We start from the raw sequence: 23225 nt of genomic DNA, 5'->3' as shown, positions 1-23225 counted from the left end.
TATAAAAAGCAAAATATTCAATCAAAGAATGTGAATCCCTTAGAATCTGTCAGAATCTGTCTGAATGATTAAACTAGCAAACTGTTTCCATTGTCTGCTTCAACAAATAGGCAGACAGTGTACTGCTGAAATCTAAACAAAACTCACAGTCTTTATAAAAGGGCTAACAATGGTTCATTGTTTCAAAACAAGAGGTATGACCTCACATGACCCTGTCAATCTTGACTGTATAACCAAGCAGAGTAGATTTAAAAGCTGTAAAATCTGAAATAACATCAAGAAAAAGTTACTGTGAAACCTTTAAAAATAGCTTTTCATTGTTTGCTGAAAATCAGTACCACAATTGAAAGCAAAAACAAGAATCATATTGTTAACCAACTCAGAAAGCATGTATAACAAAACCAGGATTTCTAATTCCTTCTGTGCATCAAGTTCGCTGTTCAGTTATTCGTAAAAATAATTTTCAGGGATTATGCTTTCCTTCACTATAATAATACTATAGATTTTTCCCTCACCTGGTGAGACCATATTTACTTTTGATTGATGTATCAATACAATGCAGTGCCAAAAATACAATAAAGTAGTCTTCAACAAGCTTTAACTGTTTGTCCCAAACTAGGACACTGTTTCATCTAGTATTTAAAATCTTTTAAATTGCATCAGTATTAGTTTGAGAAATTCTGTCAGGGAAGAAATTTTTATTTTATTTTCCACCCCCCCCTGTTATCTGCCCAATTAAAACTCTCAAACAAACCAAAGTTTACCCTCAATTTTAAGAAAAATAAAATAAAAACAATTAACCTAATTACCTTTGCCTATAAGGACACCGATTTTGGAATCCAACTTTTCTCCTGGATCACAATTCCTTGTTACTAGCTTAAGGACAGGAAGAAAAGGTCTGACATCACAAAGTCTTCGTGTTTCATCCTCTAATTCTTCATGTACAGCAGTCTGATTCACACATGAGAACATGTAAGAGTCAATCTCCATCAGGAGATGAAAGAGTGGATAGGCATGTGCCTGCTTCCATAACAGCTATAAAGAAAATAAAGAGAAAAAAACCCCAAGAAAGCATCAGTAAATCTTATGGCACTGAAGGGAACATTAATATACATTTAAGTTCCCAGATGAACATAAAGTATCACATTTACTAACTTGGTTCATTTTTACCCATATATACCAGCATATATTTACTTTATCTAATTTATAGACTCTGTCTTGGGGTTATTTTTAAGCAGGAATTCATGTGCATAAATATCCCAGGGTTAAAAAACTCAGAGGAGTAAGTACTATGAGCTGATGAGAAAAGGGCAGCACTAAGCCTCATCTTGAAAATTATCCTGGGATTCACCCCATATAGTCCAATTTGCTGGGAAGTTGCAGGACAGCAGCTGTCACTGCAGTTAACAAAGCACTTACTGAACTTGAAGGCAGATGTTCATGCCAACGCCTGGCCACCTCTCACTCTCCTCCATCCATTCCTTTAGCTTCCTATCAAAAACGTTCTCCCTCAAGACACACCTATGCTTTGTTTCGTTCCAGTGATTTACTGTAATATAGAGAGCAGTTCCCACTATGGAACTAATTTCTGAATTAAAAATTTCCTGTTGTCTGCAATAATTTATTTGTAAATTTCTGACAGGCCATTACACAGACGCCCACAGAACACTAAATAATGCAGAACTCAATACTCACAATCAGTTTATACCTTAAGTAACACCAAACTATCAAATATAATAATATACATCAGGAATAAAAAAAAAAGCTCTCTTGAATTAAAAAAAAAAAAAAAAAAAAAAAAAGCCATGAACTAACCTCTTGTTGGCCAGGTTACCCTTTTAGTAAAACAACAATTACATTTTTCAAGTCAGAATTATTTCAAGTATTTGATTATAGCACAAGAGCTATTTCTCAGATCACATCAAATTCAAGCGGCACTCTCAGTTCTTCTAAACTCAGTTATTCTTTTTAAATGCAGTGGAGGAGCACTTACTATCTAGAAAAGCTGTGTCTAGAAAGTTTCAAATTAGGATATGAAGCTACTATTGATACAAAGAACATCTTTATATAAGCAAGAAAATATTGCCAGACTGAACAGGAACAAAAATAATATGACAATTTCCCAGGCAATGCAATGGAATGAGAAATCACACTTCATTATTTTCTTTTAGAAGTTTATAATGCTTAAGGGCCAGATTACTTAGTGCTGTAATTCACCCACTACCTAATTCCACAATAACTTGTCTAAATGCCCTCACACAACCATTATGATGAATAGTCAATAGATTATTCTTTAGTACTTATGGTTATTCCCTTTGATTTGGGTATTCCCTTACTTTTTAAGCGGTGCTTTAACAAGGCATTTTTCCATAACCTTTAGGAAGTGTCATACATAGTTCATAAAGTACTCAGCTTTGGTGTCTATCACATGAAGTAGGAGCACAGTCTGTGACTTCTATATTAATAATCAAATTAGACAGTGTCTACTGTTTACACACTAATAAAAAAAAATGTTAATTCAACCTACAGCATATTAAACATGTTAAAAAAAATTAGATGTAGCAATACAGTTTTAATATAGTTATCAGAATAATATCTGAAGTGTAATCATCAGCAAGAAGTAACTTCTGCAAACTTTATCACCAGCCCAAAATCAATCCAAACTTTTAGGCACATGTACGTCTTTATTAATTGGTCTGCTATGTACATGTCTTAAATACATAAAGAATACGTTATTTTTAATGCCTATTCAAATTCATTACCTGATTTGCCAAAAGGCAAATAAAAATCAGAAACAGCACTCATTTCAAATATAGCTTAACTTCTTAGTTAGTTGAACCTTTGGTATTACCTGTTTAATATGAGATATGGTGGCATCTCGAGGGACATCCAAGTTGATGTAGATTCCAGTGGGCAGCAGGAAGTCCACAGATATTGAGCCATCAGCACCAATCTGTGAATCCACTGCCCAGATGTCAAGGCTGTCTGTCACGGCAGGAGGCATTATGGAATCTCAATAATATCATAACCACATGGCCTTAGGGAAAAAAAATAAAATTCAGTATACTTAACCTTCTATAATTAGACACACATTTTAAAGCCTTCAGAAAGTTTACATAAGTGTGCTTGTACAGCTCAGCTTGCAAGTCTGGGGTCTCAAATGCCAGTATTGCAAACATGTAAGCATAGTTTTACTCCTTAATTCCATTTAGTATTATAAAAGCACTTGCCTGGTAAAGCACTCTTGTTTAGATGTTTATATCACTGACACAAAGTATTATGAGAAAAAAAAAACTAATTAGAGATTAGATAAAACAAAGAAATTAACTTTAGAATTTCTCCAGAACTATTTACCTGCGTAAAATACAATTAAAGCAAGCCTCTTGAATGATGGAAGGCAATATTTAATTTGAAAACTTATGCTCAATTTCATAATTTTGCAAATTCCTTGCTAGTTGTTCACAAAGGTGACCAGTGACACATTCAACTTCAAAGTCTGTATTAATAGTAGGAAAGTTATCTTCAACTGTATTAGAAAGTGATATCTTCCTCTAAAAACATTTATCTCAGTTTTCTCTCACCCTTCAAGATCATCTCCTTTGAATTCAACCCACTGTCTAATCTACATTCACTGCAGGAACTGGGAAAACATTTGTGCGATCTACTGCAACTTGCTACACTGCATTCCAGATTAATTGTGCCTAGTATTTAATGACATTTTTATTTCCTCTTAATGCTGCCACGAGTTCTTGTAACCTACCAAGTCTTACTTTCTGACTACCACACTCTAAAGATGCATTTTCCCTTCAGTCACTATCAACTGAATTACTTGTCTTCCTATTCATCCAGACAATGCTCTTCAGCTGACAAAGGGATGGCAAGTGTCATAAAACATAATTGTAATGCACTAACCCAATAGGGACAAGGTACTCAAAACCTTTCTGATTCTTAGTGGACATCACAAGATGTGGGAAATGACCTTCTGTAAAAACATCAGCCAGCATGTGCAACTCCACTACTATTACAGCTTGCCACTACTTTTATCAGTTGTTCCCTTTCCTCCAGATCCCCTGAAATCAGGCCTGTTCTGCTCAAGTGAAGACACCTATCATAGCACCATCAGAAAAAGATGTAATTAATGCACTGGGCTGCTGTTCTTTGTACATCACAGAGAAGGTTCAAAAAAGATCACTGGCAAATGAAAAAAAAAAAAAAGCTAGTAGAACCTTCTGAAATCCAGTCACTCTTGCTGACTACATTTTATATGACACATGATATTTCCCCCCTTGGTAAGACATTAGATAAAGTCTATTATCAAAGATACCCCTTTCTATAGGTGCTAAACTCACAAACGTATACCTAGATACAGTACAAGATTGCTTAAATTGGTCATGACATTGAATTACAGATAATTACCATGCTAAGCAAACTTTCCAAATGTATATGCCTTTAAAAATCCAGCTTTTCAATCCCAAAGCACTGTCACAAGTTTTCCCTAGCACAAGCAATCAGGAAGTCTTTTTATAATGCACTGTAGTTGAACCCGCCACAAAACTCCAGGAAACCAACTATATTGTTACACAGGTGTCTTGTTCCCCTCCCTCTCCAGCTTCTGCTTTTTCTTTATAAACTGTTTAGGAAATGGCACACCATCGGCTACTAAATCCAGACTTTACCATATGCAGGAGTTAACTCTTCATTTACAGTGAGTTAAATTTGTTTGATACTCAAACCATTCAATGTCATTTCCATCATCATCAATGTCATTTCTGACAACAGAAATGCAAATGTGGTATATCAGAAAGTCTCTTTGTAATCCCTATCTTGATACAGACAGCTTGCCATGATATAAATTAGCAAGCAAGCATAGGAGAAATCCAACTGTCCCTACAATGGATAACAGAACATGTCAGCAGCATAAAAAAAAAATCAGTTACTACAGAAGCATTACTTTTTATTGACAAAGCTATTAATATTTTGTACGCATTATAAAGCACTGTTCAGTACCAACTTTTACTGATCTTCATTGTTAAACAAACAGTACCATTTAAAGCACCAATTTAAAATAAGTATCTGAAATTACTCATCTGAAATTTGGAAAATCCAGGTGTTTAAAAACTCTAGCAGAGGAAGAGGGTTGGCAAGAAAGAAATGAAATCTCAAGCTTACCAGTCACCAGTGGAACAGTAAGTTCAAAAGCCAGATGGAGCCCAGCTAAACAAACAGCTGCTTAGTGCTGCAGTTGTGATAAGTCTCACCTAAGTCTTGTAAACACACTGAATGATGAGATCCAAATAATTTCAAAACCTTTCTGTTCAGCTTTAGCAAAGTCATGAGGACCCACACAAGCATACCTCCTGCCAACATACTTTGTTACTACACTAAATATGTGGATCACTTCATATTTTGCTTGCACTAGAAAAAAATACAGTAAATGAAATATTTATCCTCAGTAGAAGCAATAATTAGGCAGCTCCTATCATCATCATCATTAAGAGTTCATCACCATCAGCTCCTCAATCCCAGAAAAAAAGCACAGCACTGTACCAGACTGAATCAAAACAAGAATTGGAGATGGGAGTGTAGACAGTGACAATAACAAATCAGGTATGAAAATATTTTATCTTCATTACCAGATATTTACAAATCCATTCCTTCACTCATCAGTCGCATGGAATGTTAGTGTGATCTCTTACATTTTCTAAAGGAAATAAAATTTAACCCCATAATTCACCGCAGTCTACACTGTTAGCATAATGGCCTAAAAATCTAGAGAAAAATGAATGTATCTTTAACAAGTTATTTTTAAAATGGGATATTATTTCTTTTCTTCCATCCAGCTACTTCTACCCATCGGATCTTGGCTGCAATTTTGTTGTAACGGACAACGGTGGTCACAGAAAATCATCTAAATTATCTAAAACTAAATATTTTTCATACTTGGCCAGACACAGTACATTTCCAGTTATTTTCAGTGGTCACCATGGCAAAATAAAGTGATGTTACTATTATAAAGCATAAATGCAGAGGTTTTGTTCATCATTTCTATTTTAATTCAAGGTAAGATATAATTAAAAAAAATCTTTTTCTGGTTGTTTTTCCATAGCATTTGCAACTGTTGACACCACTTCAGTGCATTAACAAGAGTTTAAAATCTTCGAAGAAGCCAGAGTTAAAAATTCTGTTACATGCTTTATAAATCAACACCGCAATGCAGTGGTCTCAAGTTCTTGTAAGACACTTGTTTAGCATCATAGCCCTCCAATTCAAGCATAAGAATCTTTTCAAAATTCCATTTCCATTTTCAGTTAAAAAGGGAAGAAGAATCATCATGCCAATCTGAGTGTGCTGGGAAGCTATTCTTGCTTTCAGGAACTTACTTAATACTTCCTTCCTCAAAGAACCAGGTTAGTGTTTTTTAGAGTCAGCACTCAGTGTCTCCCAGTAGCTGACACCACAGGGGTCAAGAGCCAACAAGTGTTTATACTGAGAGGAACACTGACTGCCAATGTAAGGCAGGTGTGAGAACAAGGCAGGGGCCAAACTGTAAAATGTGTGGTGGCACTAGTGACTAACTCACCATATCCCATCCAGTCACTGAAACAAAGGCAGAAAGCCATCTGGATTGGGAGCAATAACACCAGAGATGTTTTAAACAACTCCCAGCCAAAGGAAAAAAACAGCTACCAAAATAATAATGAAGAGCTATTTCTGGCTGCTAACCTCATAGCTATTCTTGCATACTGTCATGGTAATAACAACTTCTCACAGAAAAGAAGGAAGTCATTAAAACAGTACTTAATCTTGGCTACTCAAGTATCTACTAAATGATTATTTGCATTTAATAGCAGCAAAGCCAAACACTAAATGTTTTCTAAGTCACAGGTGTGTAGTTTTGATAAACAGTGTTCAGATCTTCCCATATAAATTTTCTCTAAACTTTGACATACATGTTTCAGATTCATATATAAGTGAACACAAAGACACTCTTAAGGTCAAAACAGCTTAATTTGTGTTTTAATATACCAGCCATTCTGAAAGAGCTGCTCAGAGTAATGGGAAAAAATGGAACAGAACATTTGCAGAATGAGAAAGAGAAAAAAATTGTAATGCTCATTGTGTCTTTGGATTTAATTATGTAATGGACACAAACAAGAAGCCCTATATCAAGATTTCTCAAAACAAGACAGTGGCTGCCATTTTTCTCTCCACATTTCTGTACAGCTGGTATGTGCACCAAGCATTAAGTCTGAAGTCAAACAACTATCACTACAAGCTGTCAACAAAACCAAGACATGGGTTTTGATAACATGCTCCAAGTAAAGCTGTACTATACACTGCCAGGCTCACTGATAGCTAGAGGGGAATGCCCACATCGTCCCCTCTGTTCCAGGCTGCTCAGCTCCTTTCCTCACCTTGGGCCTGTTTCAGCACACCTGTCCCCTCAAGAACCCTTTCAGCTCCTCATCCAGGTAGAATCAAGGAGTAATTTTCCTTCCCGTTAGGCAGTTGGATCAAATTACAGAAAAATCCAAAGAGAGGCAGAGCCTGTGAAAGGAGCAGGATAAAAGCAAGACTTTTTTTTCATCATCAGCAACCCTCCAGACTGTGTCATAACTCTTCAGGGGTTAACAGCAGTGTTACATCTGGCTTAAACTGCTTTTCCTGTCAGCAAGATCTGAGCACTCTTCTCTGAAGTTAGTTTTCAGTCAAAACAGCTTTCTAAGCAGATAGATTGCATGAATATAAAAAGAAGGTGGCGGTAACACTTGGCTGGGAACATGGCAGAGCCATCCTTCTGACAGCAGCTCAAATTTTGAGCAACTTAAGCAGCAGATGAAACAACACTTTAATTTGCTTTCAACAGGGAGAAAGAATTCCCAAACAAAGGACAAAGAAAATTCTAATGAATACTTCACACTAACACCGTTCCAGCTAGTTAAAAGGGGAGAAAGGAATCCAGTCAATCATGCTGTAAGTTACGAAGATTTTCATTCCTGTTGTCTTCCTTAAACATTCACTTGTCTTGACACAGCTTTGCCAGCACATCAGGCTGTTTCACCACAGAAGCAATGTAAGCTGTTTCTGTCTTCAGTATGGATTCCTGCAGAAGGCATGAATTTCCTCTGTGAAATCAATGTGAAAGTTACAGAATTTAATTTTTTGTCTATCCTCTGTATTGTGACCTTAGTCACAAGATAATCAGATATTATTGGCAGGAGAGTCCTGGTCTGCAGCCAACAGACCAGTCCCTAAACAGCTATTGAGAAAAGCTCAGCCTTCCCAGGCACAGGGTTCTTCCTTACTGTCCTTGTTTTATTGTGGTGTTTGCTTGTGGGGGGGGGGGGTTGTTTTAACTTGCCACCTGTAGGCAGGCAAAAGAATCTCTTCTAAAACCAACATTTTGAAGAATGCACCAATTATGAAATTTCACACAAAGTCAAGTTTGTGAGTTAAAAATTCTCCTTTATGTGTAAGAATTCGCCACAAGTTCCGTCACACTACCCATCCTTTCAGGTGTATTTTTCTGGTTTTAAAACAAAACCAATGTAAAATCCAATGCAAGAATGAATTCAATATCATGAAGCATAATCAGAAAGAATACTAATAAACGTAAAAGAGGATTTAAGGAAGCTGAATTTATAATATAATAAATATGTTTTTATATATTAGATATTACTATATTTATATAATATATAATATATAATATATATAAACACCCACATAACAGTTAGAGGAAAATTGTGATGCCTTATCTCTCATAGCATTTATTCCCGAGCTGCCTCCTAGCATCAATAAAATCTAGTCTTCACACAGTTTTCTAGAAGAGCTATTGCACGCCTGAAATGATGTCACCTATGCCTGAAATGTGGTCACAGTTCTCACAGGATAAAATAGATATGCCCTCCCAAATAGCAAAAGTTTAGGGGTAGAAGGGAAGAAGAAATCACTTGTTTCTTATGGGAGAAGACTTCTTCACACATATTTCTTTTACGCCACTTCTTTTAACCAGGAGTGCTTTCTGAGGGCACCTAAGTATCTACAGATTTTCATGTTGAATACAAACCTCTGTTTATTTTTCTTTTCACTAAGGACATGAATATTTACATAAGGGGTAAATATCTAATGCTAAGCGTGCTGCCTATCCAGATTTTTGCTTTATATAAGAAGTTATTACAACTGTTAAAAACATTCAGGATGCTCACCACTGTGATCAATACAGCTTTTTATCTACTGCTTGTTCTGTCATGTGGGAGTCAAGGGGCTAAAGAAAAAAAAAAAAAAAAAAAAAAAAAGAAAAAAAGAAAAAGGACTTGTATCAGTGAAAGCAGTTGAAAAGAGTTACCCTATCCAGACACCCAAGAACAGTGTCTAAACAATATCTTACTGTCCAGCACAGACTACATGAGAATCTGACCACAGTAATTTTCTAGGAAACAGCAGCAGCATATCACAGTCTAAGTAGCAGAAACACCAAGCAGTTACACAATATCATCATTGTAACCATTTTTCTAACTACGTAAACATCTAGTACTATAAAAAGATGAGCAAGCTATAAAGGAAATATTTGAAACCAAATGTTTGAAAATAATCTAGCAGCTGAAAAGGAGTCAGAATATGCAGGAAGTTTTATGTCATATAAAATTAGGAGACATTTAAAGAATTTCTCTATCTACATAGTTGAAAGAATTCCAATTTCTTCTGAATCCTCTGAAGTTAAATATATGCAACAGATCAGTTCGTGGCTCTGTAGAACTACATCCTCTTCTATTGCTAAAATTGTAACAAATTCTTAGCAGCCACCACAGCCTGTGAGCTTTCAAGTCCAAGGTGACTGTTCTGCAGCCCACCCACTGACAGCAGTTCCATCAGTGTTGCACAGCACTCCCACTTTACTGACTGCCACCGGATTTACACTGACTATAACAGGATCACTACAGACACTTAGCTGGACTATCAGAACTCACTGTTTCCCGCAGGCAGTTTCACCTCTGCAGCTCACTTTTAGGGCAGTCTACAGACAGCAGCCACGGTTGTTACACTGTTCCCCTTTCTTGGCTGCCCCCACCTCCCCAGCCACAGAAGGAAAAACGATAGGACCAAACATGACCAGGCTTCCATCGGCTTGGGAGCCACCTGCCTCACCCGGTGACAAGCAAGCACTGTGTCTGCAGCAAGGGCAGGGTGAGAACACTGCCCTTACCCTCCAGGAGTGGTCACAGGGATGAAATGAGGTGGAACACATAACTACAGCCGTGGTTTTGTTTGAAGGTTGAACATGTCAAGAGAAAGCACCTATGTTAAGCAACATGCATACTAAGAATTGTAATTTCTCTTCATACACCTCACAGTTCACACAGGCTTGATAGTGACCCTCCGTTAAAGATGGGACCTAAAGAAGAATGAACCCACTCAAGGTTCCAGCCTTCTACAGCTGCCCAGGTCAATTTCAATTCAAAATGCTTACAAATTTAAAAAGTAAATACAAACAACTTGATTATGAAGACAAATTCCTAAATCAGCAAAGCTAATACACTCCCACTACAGGAATGTCATGGTTATCTATCTAAAATAGGAAGGAGTTTAACAATTCAAGACATCTACGATGTAGCCTGGAAAGTTATTTTTAAAGATCATGTGGTACTACAAATATTTCCAGCAGTTCAACTGCCACATGAACTGACCCTATGGAACGGAAAATTAAGTGTCCAGTTAGTCAGGATTCCTCCAGAAATCAGAGTAAAAATACAACCACTTAGTTTTCTAAAAATATCTATGTATAGAAAACATGAAGGGCCTTATGTAAAAGTCAGTCCTTCACAGTGCTTAGACTGGTACTAAAAGTGGTCTCTCAGCTATTAAAGTGCAGATTCTTTCATTCACCTCATAAAATATAGCTTATTTTCCACAAAGAGAACAGAATTTTTTTTCCATGGTCCTTGATTTTTTTTCCTGTTCATTTTTGTAGCTTTATTCCTCTGCTGTGCCCACAAAGTTTAAAAAACCTGAAGCTAGGATTTTAAAACCACAATGAATGGAGTTTCTACTTTTATGTTAATGCTTCTAAATAGGTGTCCAAGGTTGAGAAATGCTGAGTACCTGAATTTCTAATTGACTTAAAAAGGACTTGATGCGCAAAATTTCAAAATGAATATTGAATTTAATTTTAACCAACTTGACTTGAACAGCCATCCTTTCTTATGGAAATTATTCTATGGTTCAGTGTAGCTGTAAATAAAATTATAGTCCTCAAAAAAATTTCCTCCAAAACAATCTACATGTCAAGAACATTAAAATGGTGTTTCAAGTTCGTAAGACTTACCAGAAATAGTCTGAACAATAACAATAAAAGGGAATTCTTACTCTTTATTATTATAAAGTTAGGCTAGTAAACAGAGTTCCTACTCCCTTCAAAGATTATTCATGATGAACTAAACAAATTAACAAAATTTACATCTCTGGCTCCTGATGTACTTCAGATGATTCACAGGCAGCACATCATTCATAATGAACCCAAAACACAAAAGTAACGTAACACCTTCTTGCAGCTAATTCATGACTGTCCTTTGATCTATCTTGAAATCACTATATGATTACCTTAAATATATATACACAAAAACAGAGTTTCAGACCATCTTTTTGCATTGTGCCATTAAAGTGAGTTGCGGGCAGAAGAAAAATTCCTTTCAGATTTAAATGCTACTGTCTGAAATTGTCTTTAGAAGCACTGATCACTGGATCACACTGAAGCTTTGGCCACTAAAAAGAAAGCACTATTTAGCTCAGTGAAATCCAGTTCTGCATGGTCAAGGCATGGGAGGAAATAAAGGAATGGAAGAAAACAGAAGATTAGTAAAAGCACTGATGTGTAGTAAGAGTTAATTCTACACCTTTACCAACTGATTCACAAAGACAAAGAGAAAAGCTCAAATGAAGCAAAAGGCACAGTTAAATCCTACAGGATTTTATGTCAGCTGGGCTGCAAGAGTATATTTGGTACCTTCACCTTCAGAAAAATTTGTAAACAGCTCTCTTAGGTATTTTAGTAAGTTCTAATTAGCAGCAAGAAGAGTGGGACCTGACATGAGTACCAATTCATTTTGTATAACATGCTCCAGGATGATAAAATAAGACTCGAAGTTTGGGAGAAGATTAGATCTAGTTAGTTGACAATTTAGACAATTCCATCTTGATAATCCAGATCATTGTAGATATTATATGTACTAGGGGAAGATTAGCATAAAATGTTAAGATATATTTAGTTCTAATATTAGAAAGATTCTACTAAACATTTAAATGGTAGGATGCTCACACACATACTTAAAAAAATAATACTCAAGCTTAATATACGAGGTGAATGAAGCTGGCACAAGGTAAGAAAGATGACTGGAGTGTCAGACTGAAAGGGAAAGCAGGAGAAAGAACTGAACCTTAGCCCAGAAAAACTGTAGCCCAGAATAAAGATGCCATTTTAACACAGGTGAGGCAGACAGTTTCCTACAATGAGTGGTGGAGGAAGAGTGACACTTCCTTCCAGCACCAGGGCTGCCTTGCCACTTTAAAGTTCATTTCTAAAAAATGTAGGTAAAACTACAGCCTAGAGGTCTGTCATTACATCAGCCCAAGTTATTAGTCAAAAGACTATGTAATGTGTCTGTTGTGAATCTGAATAGACACATTAATAAAGTGCAGTTGTGCTTCTACTGATTTATTGTGCCAAGTAAACTCTAGGGTCTTTGTCCTCTCATTTGCTATAGAAGAATTGTGTAAGAATTGTCCATAGTAAAACAAAAAAGAAAAATAAGGAAATATTCAACCAGTATTAGTTTTGCTCTTGCCTGTTCTAGCACTTGGAGTCATTACTTGTTCCACTGTAAACATGGGCAAAAGGAAGAATGAAGATCCACTTACAAGATATGTAACTATATAAATTAATATTTCCTCTCCTTTTGAATTGTAAAAATGGACTTGGACTGTCAAATTCCACCAGCAGCCAGCTGTTCCTTTCAGTTATTACAACGTTACATACAATTATGAGCTAGATGACTTCCTACTATAAAAAAGTTAACACCAGAAATTGAGGTTTTCCTATATATAGGTACATTTTCACACAGGGACTGAAAGATTCACTTTGCAATTATTTCTGATATTTTAATCAAAACCTCTAAGAAAGTTTTATTCTCTAGAAGACAAAGTGTATGCTTCTAAAAAGAGAGTTTGAAATGTGAAATAATTAAAACCAGTGTGAAATTAATTAGGAATGAAATTTTCTGCTAAAAAGCAGGGCACACAGACTGAAACACAGAGCTACTGCATAAGCAGACCATGCTTCAGGCTCATGAACAGAGATACCACGGATACTACAAGTTGGAAAGATGCCCTCTAAGGAAAAACATATAAATTGCATGCTTCACCAGACTAGACATTCTTCCTGATTACCTAAGTTTCTTCCATTCAGCAGTCTGGTCTGGAATTTTGTAGTTGGTTTGCTTCCAACACCAACTTCCATGTCACCCACTATACAGATTCAGAAGTGGTCATCCACAGCCATTTGTTATATGAACAGGACTGTTCAATGCTGAACAAGAATTTAAAGAAATCCAACAGTTCAAGCCTATTGCAAATATTTACATGTATTGTATGCATCTTTTTCACAACATTTTATAATTATAACTTGAAATATTATGTCATTTGATAGTAAAGAATATTCCTAAAAATGGCATACAAAATGGCATTTGTTTGAACTTAATGGTAATAAAGCCAAAAGTAGTCCTCACCATTGACCATAAGGAAAAAAAAATTAAGATTATCTAAGAATCTCAGACTAATTTCGATTGGAAGGGACCTTTGGGACTAACCTAGTCGCAAGATTATTTTCAGTCCCAAAGTTAAATCACATTGCTTGGGAACTTGCACTCCCAAGTACTTGGGAGAGGACTCACACTTGAGAGTTAATTTTGAAAGTCTCCACAGATGGAAGCTCTGAAGTTCCATGAGCAACCTGCTTCTGTGCTTATTCAACCCTCACAGTGTTTTTTTCTCCTTATGTTGAACTGGAAATTCTTTTATTGCTGCTTATGCATTTGTCACTTGCATCATATCTTTGTCTCCATCTCTCAGACATCTGGCTGCCTTGGTTTTATAATTCTCCTTCATACGGTGGAAAATTCTAGTAAAGAACTTCTGTCTTCTCCAAACTAAAGTCATGCACATCCCCTGCCTCATGCTGCAGCCCTCTGGTCAGTTCAACAGCAGCCCTGTGCTGGATTCTCTCCACTGTCTGAGCACCTCTCATGTCATTGATGGCCCAGAACTGGTGGGAGTGGTTCTGGGTGCACCAGAGGAATCACCATTTCCCAGGACCATCTGGCTGCAGTCCTGCAGAGGCAGCCCAGTGCCTGCTCAGTCTTCGCAAGGGCACTTTGCTTTTAAGACTTGATGAGAACTTCACCTGCCTTTTTACCTGTGAATATATACACTACTCTGCCTTTTAAAAATCTTTTTAGTACTTTATTGAAGAACTCCAATCGCAAAATACTTTGTGATGATTGAAATCTGTACAAGCACACATAAATGTCAAAATCAAAACAAGAAAAAAACAAAAACAAAAACAAAAAAAACAGGGGTCAAAAACATCTCTGCCAAAAAGAAATTAGAATCAACTTCACATTATACCATTCAAATTCTTAAATCCCTTTAAGAAAAAACAAACAAAAAACAACCAAGGGTGGGTGGGGTGGCAGGAACACAAGTTGGCTGGGTATTAAACACATAAGCAAGTCTTGTGCCTAGTATAAGCCTATATACAACAATTTTAAATGGCTAAAGCTTTCTCTAGTAGACATTTTTCCTCTCTTTTTTTTGAGAGCTCAATTTCAACTTAGTTTCTCATCTGTTTTGGTAACTTGATTCCTTTAATCAAAAATTAACTTATTTTAACAAGTGTGTAATAGGTATCATTTTATTTGGACATTGTGATGGGTACCTTTATTTCTACTGTGTTGTCTACTAAGTGAGTAGAAGTCAAAAACCTTCAGACAACACAGTTTCTGAAAACCTCAGAGATCTGAACTGAAGTGTCAGGTGCTACAAGAACCTTTCATGGTATGTTCATCCATTGGTTGACATATGGCCTGGGTCAGGAACTGATACAAATTTACATGTGCTGACTTCAAAGTGTAGCATTTGGTTCAAGTACTTAAAGAAATTAACCCAATGCACTCATCAACCTCTTTAAATCTATGTTTCATTGAAATTTTATAATTATTTCCTGCCTTTAAAAACAAAAAACAAAACAAAAAACACCAAAGTAACAAACAAAAAAAAAACAAACCCCAAAACAAGAACTATCAATCCAAATGTTTTAGTCTGCCAGTTAAAAACCCACTGGAAAAAAACACCAAATAGAAAAGTTGAGCTTGTTTGACTAGTTTTCACAGACATTTTTCAACCCAAAATATGACATAATGTACACATCCCTTTTTAAAGAAGCAGCTAAAAAAAGTCATTTCCTCTTGGCAATAAAGCAATATGCCAAAATATACTTGTAAAGTAAAACCACTCCCCAGCCCCTTTCAGATATTTTTCATTCCTAACTATGCATTGAAGTGTATTTCCAGTGACTTCTACAAATTGCATTTAGAAAGTATGAGTAATATCTGCGTCAGACAGAAAATTATGCAGATTTTTTACTAGTTTCTAACCTCTACAACAATATTTTAAGACATTTTACAATCTCATGCAAACCTAGAAAATTATTTTTCTTATCTCAAACTAGTAAAGCACACAGAAATTACGAATTATACTGTATCAGGACATAAATGTTTAGGTATCTAGTACCAAAAGGGCAGTCCACAGTCCCTGAATTCAGTAGCTAAGCTTCTTATGAAGCACACACATCTTGGCTTAGAAAACACAAAAGCTAGACATTAACTAGATACAGTAAAGAAAAGACATATCTGAAATACATAAATTCAAGACTTAATTTGATGGATGACAGAACTTTTATACAAAGCAATATTACCATACTGACAACAAAAATAGCAGCCACACAGGAAGTGCCAGGGAAGAAAAGTTACAGCCAGAAAACCAATCATATTTTCAAATTACATGGAGGGCTTTAATTTTGCCAGTAAATCAGGGGTTATATGTAATTACATCTATACGAGGCTTCTTCTTGCTCAAAACCATACTCAGAATACACAGGAGCAAAGAAAAATTTGAAGCTCGTTTAAATTTCCCAAGATATAATTGCTTCCAAGATGGGAGATGCTTCAATAAAAGCTCAGCATAGTGTTCCATTACAAGCTGATCAGCTGAAATGAGTATGGAGTCACTGATTTTTTTTTTTAATGCAACTGGAACAAATTTAAATTCAATAATTACCTAATAACCATGCAAAAGACTTTACATGCAAAAATATAAAATGAAACAAAACTGTAGTACTTACTCCAGAGAACTTGTTCCTGTTTCAGTCTGACTGTGTTGTGAAGATACTTTTATTAAACATCATTTTCTTACTACTAGTCCTGTTTTCTTGGAAGATTCCTCAAGATGACCTAAAGGTGACCTAAAAAAACATAACACCACATAACAATTAACCAAATAAGAAAATCAAAAATTTATAGTTGGTTTAACAGCTCCATAAACTTTTTGTGGAGAAATATCTAATTAACCATGCTTTCATTCTTTTCAAATGCTACAGTATCATATTCACATTACACAATCTAACAATTAAATTAACCATGTCCATTGTAATCAAAGACAAAAGAACAGGAAATACAGTTGTCTTCACTCTCCTAACCACATCTTCTCTCTTATGCTTGGCTTTAAGCTGATATTTGTTGTCTTTTTTTTTTTTTTTTTTTTTTTTTTTTAAGAATAATGTAATGTCATCACCAGTTCTGTTGTGGAAAGTTTGAGTTGATGACACAAGTAAACCCATCCTTTTATTCATCTTTCAACTTGTGAAACGGCAGGAGAAAGGTTCAGTAAGTCTCATACCAACATTTTGCAGAGGTACAGCACAAAATACCTCCACAGAGTCCAGGCATCATCTCCATTTAGCTCTACTTTGCAGACCAAGTGAAATAAAAAAAATTTAAACCCCCCCTTGAAAACAAAGCAGCACTATCCATTTCCACTGATATAATCAACAGGTTTGTAGGCCAAGCCACAAAGCACAAGGCATGCAACTACACTCCTCCTACAAACAATTGTTTTTCTAAACCACACTGAACTGTCCACATTGTGCTTATAGGAACTGAATGCAGCACAGTGAGCAGGAACCAGAGCTGTCATTGCCTCCATCCCATGCAGAGCAGAACCACTCTAGGGATCAGCATGTAGCACATCATGAAGCAACTTCAGAGGCTTTGAGGGAAATATAGTTACTCATCAGCTCATAAATGGAGGCTTTGTGAAATAGCTCAAGTGCCAATGGAGAAAGCAGTCATATTAGTCCTGCAGATTCTGCTCTGAGTCTTCTTCTACCTCAGTCTTTCCTGGCTCTTCACACCACACAGTACAAACTGTGACCTGGAATGGAATTCCCATCTTAGAATCAGCCTCCGGCACTACATTAATCTCTCAGGTACTGGCCAGACAAGGATACATAACGCTTCTTGTGCCTCATTCAGAATTTGGTGAGAAAGAAGAGCCTGTTAGCACAGAGGTCAATGCACTGGCCTCTGATCTGAAGTAAGGCACAAAATCCCATATACATAAATTGCACACATTTAACAAGACAGCACATTGTGAATGGCTCCTGACACAATTCCTGTATTCTCCACAGTCTCATGCTTGCTAGATTTCTGCTTGCTTGCCTGCACTTCCCTGTCCTTTTCCCCCTCTGTTCTCAGAGCAGCTTGCATCTCCACTACAATCCTGATGCAACACAGGCAACAGGATCCCAGCTGCTCCTCTGTATCAGTTAGCTGAGGATAGCGAGGAGAACAGCTAGACCTCCAGATCTTCAAACATTTCTGATGTATACAGACCAACTGTGTAACCACAAATACATTCAAGCATTAGAAACAAATTCTTCATTAGAGGATGACAACATGCAACTTTTTTTTTTCCAGCTAACCAACTCTTCTCATTCTCCAGCCCAGCAGAACAGAGGGCATCAAGACCAGTGCCAAGAGCACTAACCTATGTTTTGGACAACGATACATAAACATACCACAAGCACATTTGAATAGCTTTTGATTCACATCTTCAGCTAGCTCCAAGCAGTTTCATGCATTTCATGCTCTCAATAGTACAGAAGATCTGAAAAGTCAACATCAGGCTGAACTAGATGCTGTAAGCATCCACTCAGCAATGAAGAAATTCACCACTTCACCAAGTCTGAGACAAGAAGAGGATTCACCATCAGTAAATACCTCAAGTATCTTCAAATGAAAAGAAAAAATACTGAGAAATATAAAGCAACACTCTTTTTCATCCTTTCTCAGTCCTATGTTTCAAAATTAACAGGTACAAAACTGAAGAACTTTCACTATCAGCAACTAAGCCTTTACAACCCAAGCTGAAGATTTGTAACTGAGAAAAAACTTCTTGCCATAATGCACATTTGGCTAAATCACAAAGACTTTCCACTTCCACATATTGCATATCTTAGTGCAAACGTTGAAAATACAAGTTAAAGCCTGAGTTGGAAAAAAAGATTTCTATATATTGTATAGTGTTGCAGGCTGATCCAAACAGAAGACCTGCACAAAAGCATCACACTAGTTATGCAGTACCCACAGTCTCATCAATGACACAGACCATTTTTTATCTTTTATGGGTGGCTCTTAAAGAGACAAAATATCTGACTGACAAGGGACAGCACACTGCTACACAGCAGTGTTCTTCCTGTTCTTCTTTCACAGGTGTTTCGTGGTTGACCAAAAAGACAATAACAAAATTTTAAAAAGAAAGCCCTACATTTTTCTGAAATGTACCCCTTTAAAATGCAAAACACAATTGCTCTATATGCCCACCTCTCTCATACAAATTCTTTTAAACCAAACCAAAACAGGCATATAGCTACTAGCTCTCATCATGTAAAAATACCCACAGAAAATAAAATTTAAAAAACCAGCAGAGACAGAAACTGCAGAATACCAAGCTCAAAGCCAAATGAGTTACAAAATAAGATCTATGTCAGAACTGCAAGTCAGTTTACAGCCTCTCTTTTTCTGTAAGATGAACATAAAAGACCACAAAGCATTTCCATGAATAACTAAAAGGCGTGGGTCATTGTCATTGTTTTAAGTTAAATGGATAACAGTTAGAAACATGATTTGAAGCTAAATACAGTCACATGTCTTCATTAAGAGGAACTTGATACCATAATTACATTTCTCCAGTGAGTAATTCAGAGCAGGAGCTCTGTACTCAACAGCTATGAATCACCCTGTAATGCAGCCATGTTCACTCTACCCAGAGAGCCAGGCTCAACCAAACTATGGCTCACCTTTGCAAAATCACCCTTCAAACAGGCTTGTTGAAAAGAAATCTATATTCATACTATCACATACTAATACACTACAATAAGTTAGATTTTTTTTTTTTTTGCTTGGTTACAAATGCTGCTGAATTCCTTTCAGTTTACAACTCTAAGACAGTACTAACAAGATCTTGTGCATTTTCAATTTTATTTTGAAAAATGGAGATTTCTAAGAGGGTGTCAGTTACTGTAATTTGAATTTATATTTGGGGGAGAGGAATCCCTTTTTCACACTGGTACATCCCGATGGTCCTCATGGTTAAGGAACTCAGTAATCCTACTCACTGTAGTATAGAACTCAACATGATTGAAGCTGTGAGACAAATTACAGTGTTTTTTCCTTATGATAAAGTCAGTGAAAGAGCAAAAGACTTTTAGGGTTCTTATTGGCAGTGGCAAACAAAGGACCTTCAGCTAAAGGAGAAAAGAACAGATACCTCCAGATGGGAAGTCATCACCTGCATGATTTAGGATACACAAAAAAAACCTAAACAAACCAATTTATTTTCATTTTACAGGAACTATTCAACCCTTGCTTTTTTCCTGCTCCACCACCTTCCAAAGAAACGCCTCTGGGCAAAGCAGAAGGGGAACACATCTCTGTTAATGAAGCTTAACAAAAGAATGGTGGCACATTTCTCCTCTCTCATCATGTTAGGCAGCCAATCACTCACTGATTTGAGAGCAGTGTGCTGAAATCAAGATTAGCAAAGTCTCTGTAAGTGGGAAACCCTGCAAAAGTTCTCAGTAGTAGAGAGGGCTCACTGACAGCACTGGTAATTTATAACAACAGCAGAACACCAAAACCTCCTTGGACAGATTCTGGACTGGAGAGTGTACTAGAGCTGAGGATGTTCTACAGCTGAAAAACCACAAAGTTCTCTGCTGCTAGTAACCATTTTATAAAAACAGCAGTTTTTATATTTCAGATGATGCACTAACAAATGCATACATTTGCTTTATAGTGATTCATAAACACGCAGTCAAGTAACACTTTTCCAGCTCATTTCCAGTTTTAGCCCAGATCAGATCAGATCACAAGTGATTATCCAATTGATTCAGTAGCTCCAGAGCTGGTGACAAAGAATTGAATAATCTAGACTGAACAGACTCATTAATGAGAAGATCTAAGTTCCTCCACCTTCTGCCAGAACTCACAGATCACTTACACCACCAGGCCAGTGCTGCGGCTTTTCTAAATCTGGTTCGCTAAATCTTACTTACAGAAGAGAAGAATGAGACGCTGTGGTCACAGAGCAGCTCTTCCAAGAAATCTATTCATATCTGTGCATGCACGCAGAGCATGCTTGAAGCTGAGCTAACATAACCACCAATAAGTAGTTTAGGCAGGTGCAAACAAATCCACCACCTTGTACAAGCCCTTGTAACATCTGCAGGGATGTCTGCAAGAGTTAATGAACAGCAAATCAACTGGTCTGCAACCACTGTGCATACTTGGCAGTCATAATGCAAAAATCCACCTTTCTGAAAACTAAAAAGAGATAGTAAGCAGTAACAACAAAAGCTTATCTGAAGCTTATGAAGTCCTTCCCCATGAGTTCCCTCTGGCTGGTTAAACTCCAAAAGCCTGAAGGTGCAGAGCTTTCCCCTGACTTGGCATTTTCTCAGAATTCTGGATATTTGAACACAGCCTTTATTGTTGATACATTTTCTATTCACCAGTGTGTGTCATAGATGTAAAAATACAGGAAAAAATTCTACTAGTTCCACCCAAATGTTACTAAATTAGTATTTATTTGCATTTTAAACACAGAAATAAACCACTGAGTCGTAATCTGGGTTCTGCAAAGATCTATTCACAATTATTTAGTTACTTGAAACATAACTTATTTACAATTTCTGTTTCTTGTTATGCCTTCTCTCTAGTCTGTTCTCTTCACTACTTTCACATGCTGATGTTTCACTTCCCATTTACATTTTTTGAATGCCTAGTGTGGTGTAGTTATGCAAATTGACTTCTATCTAGTTCCTAAATTCTGTTTTTTGCCATGTATTTCATTTTATATTAAATAAGAACACATCAGTAGAATTTAATAGCAAGACTAAGCGATTAATTTTTCCTTAATTGTTAGTGAGCCATTCTGTGAAGCTACTTCCCACTTTACTCTAGATACCAACTTAAAAGCTTTGTTCTTTACAACTAAAGCAAACTCCAAAGCACAGATTTCAAGAGATTATGAACTAACACAGTCATGATTAGCTAAGTGCACTTCAAAGACACACTGCAGTGATCCAACTTGCTGTTTGATTCCAAACATTATCACATGATAAATATCATCAGTATTTCAACACATCATCTATATAGTAAATACAATCTGAGCTTAAAAGTAATTACTAAGAATATTTCTTGTGGTAAAGAAGGAAAGAAAAATATAAGCATTGAACAAAGGCAGTTTACCTTCAGCTATACACACCACTCAAAAGCAAATCTAGTAAGGTCTTGAATAATGAAACATTGCATTCTAAGTTGCTCTTGCTCTCAACTACTTCTTTCATGTAGTGAGACTTCTATTGCCTCACTCTAGTGCTAAAAACTCAGGGTGTTATCGAAGAAACTGCATGTTATATCCCAGAATGTACATAAGGAAACCCTCCAAGAACCTCAACTGTGTTACACAAAAGAAAGGGAGAGAATGATTAGGGAAACGTGGAAGCAAGATGAGAAGTCTGAAGTAACCAAGGCCACCCACCCTCCTGCTTGTATTAGGTGCTCAAGAACAAACCTGGGGGAGGGGGTCTGAGGAAAACAGGCAAGATTGAACAGAAAACTAATAACAAGCCTGAATACACATTTAGGCTTTTGGTTTAATTCTTACACTTCCTATGAAACACTGAGATGACAGCTTTAGCACATCCCTCTTCCTTCTAGTCCTTATGTATGAATTTAAGTTTGGCAGTACAATGGCAATCAGTGCACGGCTTATAATACAGAATGTGTCTGGAAGAGATCTTGAAACTAAATTTTCTAATATAAAATTAAACAATTACATTCCATGTTCTAATGTAATAATTTGTATTAATATCTATATTTCTAGCAAGTTTGTTTCATCCCTCTAGTTAACTATTATTTCTTCAATACAGTAAAAGCTCCAATGCAATATATACTGGTAGACTGTCTCCCTTAATACCTCTTTACAGAAAAGCTCTATAACCTTCTTGATCATTTGGTACACCCATTATTTAACAAGAAAAAGTGTGTAGCTCTCAAATATTTCATCTTCTAAGAGCCGAGAAATATTTCCTAGCATTACCAAGTCTTAAAAAAAAAAAAGAAAAACACACAAAAAAACCCCCAAAACAAAACAACAAAAAATAAACAACACAAAACAAAACAAAACAAAACAAAAACAAAAAAACAAACCCACAAAAAATCCCATAATTCCCATGGTGAGGCCACACCTTGAGTACTGTGTCCAGTTTTGGGCCCATCAGTTCAGGAAGGAGACTGAGGTGTTGGAGCAGATCCAGAGAAGAGCAAGGAGGCTGTGAAGGGATCCAGCTGTGCTGTGAGGTGAGGCTGAGGGAGCTGGGGATGTTCAGGCTGGAGAAGAGGAGGCTCAGGGGAGACCTCATCACTCTCTACAACTCCCTGAAAGGAGGCTGGAGCCAGGGGGGGTCAATCTCTTCTCCCAAGGAGCTACCAGTAAGACAAGAGGACATGGGCTTATGCTCTGCCAGGGGTGGTTTAGGTTAGATATTAGGAAAA

General features: G+C 36.7%; 1 protein-coding gene across 2 annotated transcripts in view; it reads right to left on the bottom strand.

The window, feature by feature from the left end:
- Nucleotides 1–23225, bottom strand: part of PIK3CB (phosphatidylinositol-4,5-bisphosphate 3-kinase catalytic subunit beta) — a 72890-nt gene that overhangs the window by 37465 nt on the left and 12200 nt on the right. For both annotated transcript variants that reach the window (XM_030456364.1, XM_030456365.1), the window contains exons 2-4: nt 16451–16570; nt 2852–3037; nt 810–1035 (exon numbers count right to left, since the gene is read on the bottom strand). In XM_030456364.1, coding sequence (XP_030312224.1) covers nt 810–1035; nt 2852–3004 — 379 coding nt within the window. In that variant the 5' untranslated portion in view covers nt 3005–3037; nt 16451–16570. The remainder of the gene's footprint in view (nt 1–809; nt 1036–2851; nt 3038–16450; nt 16571–23225) is intronic.

Source organism: Calypte anna, chromosome 9 (assembly GCF_003957555.1).
Source record: "Calypte anna isolate BGI_N300 chromosome 9, bCalAnn1_v1.p, whole genome shotgun sequence".
NCBI lineage: Eukaryota > Metazoa > Chordata > Aves > Apodiformes > Trochilidae > Calypte > Calypte anna.
The sequence above is the reverse complement of the archived record's forward strand: the minus strand, read 5'-3'. Positions and strand labels throughout refer to the sequence as shown.